Source organism: Helicoverpa armigera, chromosome 31, assembly GCF_030705265.1.
Source record: "Helicoverpa armigera isolate CAAS_96S chromosome 31, ASM3070526v1, whole genome shotgun sequence".
NCBI classification, from domain to species: Eukaryota; Metazoa; Arthropoda; class Insecta; order Lepidoptera; family Noctuidae; genus Helicoverpa; species Helicoverpa armigera.
This window is the reverse complement of record NC_087150.1, coordinates 4,398,054-4,404,059: the sequence shown is the minus strand read 5'-3', so window position 1 is coordinate 4,404,059 and position 6,006 is coordinate 4,398,054. Positions and strand designations below refer to the sequence as shown.

The following is a 6,006-nucleotide window of genomic DNA, read 5'->3' as shown; positions in this document are numbered from 1 at the left end:
CCTGACCTCCTCAACCCAGTTACCCGGGCAACCCAATACCCCTTGGTTAGACTGGTGTCAGACTTACTGGCTTCTGACTACCCGTAACGACTGCCAAGGATGTTCAATGACAGCCGGGACCTACAGTTTAACGTGCCATCCGAAACACTGTCATTGGTGTCTGAGATATACTTAGATAGTACATACAAACTTAGAAAAGTTGCATTGGTACTTGCCTGACTATCGCATCTATATTTTCATAATCATTGCTCTCTCTAATTCAATTACAGTTGATTATTTGTTTTTCTCATAATGATACTTAGTACCAACATCAGTTTCGTGTATTCTGGTTGTACGTGACACATACAGTTTAAATAATGAAACTAGGTAAGCTGAAACGTTTTTTAGGGTTCCGTACCCAAAGGGTAAAACGGGACCCTATTTGTTTTCGCTCCTCTGTCCGTCCGTCCGTCTGTCACTAGGCTGTAGGTATCTCACGCACCGTGATAGAGAGTTGAAATTTTCACGGATGATGTATTTCTGTTGCCGCTATAACAACAAATACTGAAACCTAGAATAAAATAAATAATTTGGGGGGCTCCCATACAACAAACGTGATTTTTAGGGTTCCGTACCCCAAGGGTAAAACGGGACCCTATTGTTTTCGCTCCTAAGTCCGTCCGTCCGTCCGTCCGTCCGTCCGTCCGTCCGTCCGTCCGTCCGTCCGTCCGTCCGTCCCTCCGTCCGTCCGTCTGTCACTGTGTAGAGAGTTGAAATTTTCACAGATGATGTATTTCTGTTGCCGCTATAACAAAAAATACTGAAAACTAGAAAAAAAAAATATTTTGGATTTTTTTTGCTAATTATTGCTCTGGTAGGTACGGAACGTTTGTTGCCCGTGATACTACCAATAGTACTACCAGTAGCAGTTTTTTCTTGCCCGTGGTACTACCAGACCGCTTGGTAGTACAACGGGAAGAAAAAATTGCCCGTGGTACTACTGTCAATATTTTAGGTTTTTTTCAACCCTTTTGTTGTCACAGTTGATATTGTCATCCTAGAAAAAGAATTGAAATATATATTTTTTTAATGTGATGTGGATATATTTTGGTACTATTTCGTAAATAGATCTAAACCTTCGTGCGCGAGTCCGACTGGCACTTAGCCGGTTTTTTATGTAACTTCATCAAATGTCACCCCTCCTGTGGGTTAGCAGCGGTGAGGGAGTGTCAGACTCTTACTGACTACAGTCCAGCATGTTCCTTCTTAAGCCCTTTATGTACGCGGTGTGTTCGGGTGGCTCATCGTCCCTCTGTCTACTTAGACGACAGACCCGTGTCGACGGCGCGCGTTGTTCCACGCGCTCCTCAAAGAGATGTCAGCAACGTTGTTCGAAAGAGATACCGCGGCCCTGGTACACAAAAGGCCTATGACGGAACACGACGGTTTTTAGTCAGTAAGAGTCTGACACTCCCTCACCGTTGCTAACCCACAGCGGGAGGGGTCATTTGATGATTTTTAACGTCGGAAAAAAAAGCCCTTTACGCACCAACGCCGCGGTAATAAGCACGAACAATCCCGCAGCCCCGGCAGGGCTTTTAGCCCCCACTGTGGATGGGTCCCACTGGTTGGATATCTTTAAAAGCATTTTGGTTACACTCCATTTGGGTAGACGAATAACTAAAGGTCAATCTTGATAGGATTTTTTACACAATTACATATTAAACAAATGAACTACTACTCAAAATAATGATTCAATTGATTAAGTAATTGTTATTATTGTATTTGCATAGATTTTTAGCCTATTTTATTTTTAAACTGAATTTTGAAATGAAACCCCATATCAAGAATGTTTCTCTATTTGATCTTCTAATAATTAAAAAACCCGGCCAAGTGCGAGTCGGACTCGCGCACGAAGGGTTCCGTGCCATTATTTATAACATGAGCAAAAAAATCACTTTGATCTGAGCCCCTCAAAATATTTATTTAATTCTAGTTTCCAGTATTTGGTGTTATAGCGGCAACAAAAATACATCATCTGTGAAAATTTCAACTCTCTATCTATCACGGTTCATGAGATACAGCCTGGTTACAGACGGACGGACGGACAGAGGAGCGAAAACAATAGGGTACCGTTTTACCCTTTAGGTACGGAACCCTTTTAGGAATAATTTTTTAAACTTGAACCAGTCGAAACAACTGAACCGATTTGAAAAATTATGTTGAAAAGCTACACTCTTCCAGAGTAACATAGGCTATATTTCATCCCTGTACGGGCAGTAGTTCCCACGCGACGCGGGAAAAACTGCGGGAAAACGGCTAGTCCTAACTAATATAATAAATGTGAAAGCAACTCTGTTTGTCTGTCTGTCTTTTCTTCACGCCTAAACTCTGAACCGATTTGTGTGAAAATTGGTACAGACATAGTTTGGAACTTGAGAAAGGCATAGGATAGTTTTTATTACAAAAAAATAAAATTTATTCCGGACATATAGCGCCATCTATTGGTCAAACAAAAATCTGCCGGAAGTCACTGTTCCCCGCGAACGAAGTCGCGGGCAAAAGCTAGTTTTCTATATATTTGTCGTTCTATTTGATAAAAAAAATATTGTAACCTTTTCTTTCAGTCACATTACTCCTAATACTGCAAATTGGACTCATCCTAGCCAAGTCGATAGACCACAAACATTGCAAAGATTCGTCTGAAAACAACAGACTGAAAAGAAGTGATGAAAAAGAATTCACTTCATCAGAAATTGAAAATACAGATTCACATAATATAGAACTAGAAAATGCTGAAATTGATCATTCAAATGACAATTATGAAGCTATAGATAGAAAAGAGTCTACAACAGAAAGTAAATTTCAAAATAATGAAAACGTTCAAATAGTTTATGTACCAAATACTGTCGAAGAACATGCAATAATTAAAGATTTGACAGCTAGAAATAGTGAAGCAGACACCACTGTTTTATACAAGCCAGTAGATCCAAAATATATTTTGACTTATGGACCGTATTTTATCAAAAATGACAGTAAAAATGCTACAGTTTATACTGACGTTGTAAAAGATTCAGAAATTGATATAAAAGAGACTGTATCACCAAGTAATGATTTAGATTTAGTCATTCCGAACGTAGAAAGTCGCAATGCTGATCCAAACGTAGCTGAAGATGATGACGATACCGTCGAAGAAGGTATTGTTAGAAGAAGTGCAGATTTAAACAACTTAAGAGACTTAAGAGTGAAACTACTTGATCATTTATTAGACTATTTCTTAAATATTATGAGAAATGGTGATCATAGTCAAAGCAATACGAGAAAAAAAGGCGAAGATGTCATAAATATCGAGGAGAAATTGCGCAACTATTACGATACTCAGCATATTGATTTGTTAGCTGGTGATGACGATGACATTGATAGTGATGAAACTGATCATATAAGTGGTGAAACTCTTAGGAGAAATGATGATGAAGCCATATCTGGACAAGATGAACAAAATTATGCCTTTACTACAGAAAATACTTTAAGGATCAAATCATTGGAAGTCAGTGTAGATAAGAAAGCAGAAGATATTACAGCAGTTGATAATTTAGAAAATATACATGCCACACCACCTTTAGGTAACCAATCTAACGCGGATAACAATTCAACAGAATCCATAGAAGTTCACATAGAATCAAAATCAGCTGACGATTCAAAATACGTCGATTTAATTCAAAAAGAAGATACTTATAATCTCATGTTGAATTCAGGTGAAAACACGACGGGTAAAAATTTGAATTCGATTCAGACATCCATTGAACGGAAAAACAATGACGTTATCAAAGACAGATATTTTAATGGAAAATATATTGAATCAGAAGAAATTCCAAATTATGATTTCATATTCAAATATCCAATTTTTTTTACGACTGAGAAAAGTAGTATAAAATTTAATAAATTTGGAAAAGATGATAAAAAACATACAATGAAGAAAGATGTCTATAAAACTGACACTGACTATTGTGATATTTCTGAAAATGTGCCAACTGAAGATGTACCCCAAATCCCAGATACAGAATTGCCAACAACAACAGAAAAACCTGAAGATGTAACTTTATGCCCAGTTATTGAAACAACGAAGAAAGATGTTTTTAATCATACAACGCCAGAAAATGACATTAAAAACGACACAGAATATTGTGACAGTTCAGAAAATGTGTCAACGGAAGATGAATCTAAAATCCCAGATATTGAAATGCCAAAAGAATTTGATGGTGAAATAACACCGAAACCAAAATTTCAAAAGTCAGTTATAATAAATAATAATATTAATGTGAAAATACCTTGTTGCGATAACAATTATGAAGATAAATCAAAGGAAAATGAAAACAAAGAAATAGTTGAGAAACCTAGAGATGATTGGTTAAAGAAGAGATGTAAGCATAGATATAGGAACAATTGCAGAAAGAGTTTTGTTTTGAATTTCAATGTAAATGTGATGTAATATTTGTGTTTTATTTCCTTTGATACCAATCCCTGACCATCATCATCATCATCATCATCAGCCTATCGCAGTCCACTGCTGGACATAGGCCTCTCCAAGTGCACGCCACTGAGAACGATTTTCGGCTTCTTCCTCGAACGCCTTAATCATACAGGTACAGAAACTATTATTATTCTTTATTGCACACATAAATACAGAGAGACACACTGAATACAGAGAGATAATGTACAATGGCGAGCTTAACCCAGTGTTGGGTTCTCTTCCAGCCAACCTTAGAGTGAAAGAGTGATTTGATGGGGTAGGGCAAATGTGCAACTTTATACTAATAAAAAGAATCTGTATGAATAATTCCTTATAATAAATTAAATATATACCTTTTACTATTAGACTTATTACTATTAAACTATTAGACTTATTTGAAAAAAAAATTGTTTCAAATAGGCCATTTATCGAATCGACCTTGAACAACGTCAAAAATCATCAAATGACCCCTCCCGCTGTGGGTTAGCAGCGGTGAGGGAGTGTCAGACTCTTACTGACTAAACGCCGCCGTGTTCCTTCGTAGGACTTTTATGTACCAGGGCCGCGGTAACTCTTTCGAACAATCCCGCAGCCTTATCGAATCGTAACTCCGAATGCATGGAGTTTCACTCGGGACACCAATTCTGCACCGAGGTAGACCTTAAAAATTTACTATCTTCTCAGTAGTATTAGTAAAATAAAATATCACATGGTTATGTAAAATAATTTAATTAATAATGTTTAAACTAATTATTCTACTTACGACCGATATTTCAATCGCCGGATAATTTTGATCTGAAAAATAATGGTTGACGTTTTGACAGCTTTTTTGTAGAAAGTATGTCAAACCGCCATCTTTATTTCTCAGATAGAAGTTGACAGGTGATTGAAAAATCGGTTGTTACCTACTTAAATATAGAGTAGAGTACAATAAATAAGAAAATTAATGATTGAAATAGTTAAACAATTAAAATATAAATGACTGGTTCAGTCACTATGGAGTATGGCGTGTCTTTCGCTCATAATGTCGTGAGAATGAGACAGATTCTTCTATCTATTGTACCGTAGATAGACGCTGGATGCAGGTCGCCTCCAACAGGTATCTGTGGAGATCTAAGGGGGAGGCCTATGTTCAGCAAGGGACGTCCTATGGCTGAGATGATGATGATGATGATTGTATCGTTTCATTCAGAAAAAAATAGAGCGACCAATCATATTGCGCAATTGTATTGGTAGTCTAGGGAGCCCCTAACATCTTAAGCTTGAGGCGTGACCATTTCGTAATATTTCCCGTTAACCAATAACTTCTTTCCTTCTTTTATAACCTGCGTGGTGGTATACTCCTCACTGAAAGCTTCAGCTCTCAGATATATTTCGTATTTCTCGTTTTCGTCACTAACTGAATCGCTATTCTTGTTCCGAGGATTATCTTCGGGGTGAAACGGGTTTACTAAACCACTTGATTCTTCAGATTCCACTAGTGTCGGTATTCTTGCTGAATTTAAGGCGATTACTGG

General features: G+C 37.4%; 1 protein-coding gene across 1 annotated transcript; it reads left to right on the top strand.

The window, feature by feature from the left end:
• The first annotated feature begins 309 nt into the window (after positions 1-309).
• On the top strand, positions 310-4,757 carry LOC126054350 (protein PFC0760c). The gene is made up of 3 exons (XM_064043185.1): positions 310-366; positions 2,607-4,400; positions 4,735-4,757. Exons 1-3 carry the CDS (start codon positions 357-359, stop codon positions 4,755-4,757), a joined length of 1,827 nt encoding a protein of 608 aa, XP_063899255.1. The 5' UTR covers positions 310-356.
• Positions 4,758-6,006: the final 1,249 nt, after the last annotated feature.

Coding starts and splice junctions, on each gene's coding strand:
- LOC126054350 (XM_064043185.1), top strand. Junction 4,401..4,734: donor TGATTGGTTAAAGAAGAGAT/GTAAGCATAGAT, acceptor GTTCTCTTCCAG/CCAACCTTAGAGTGAAAGAG.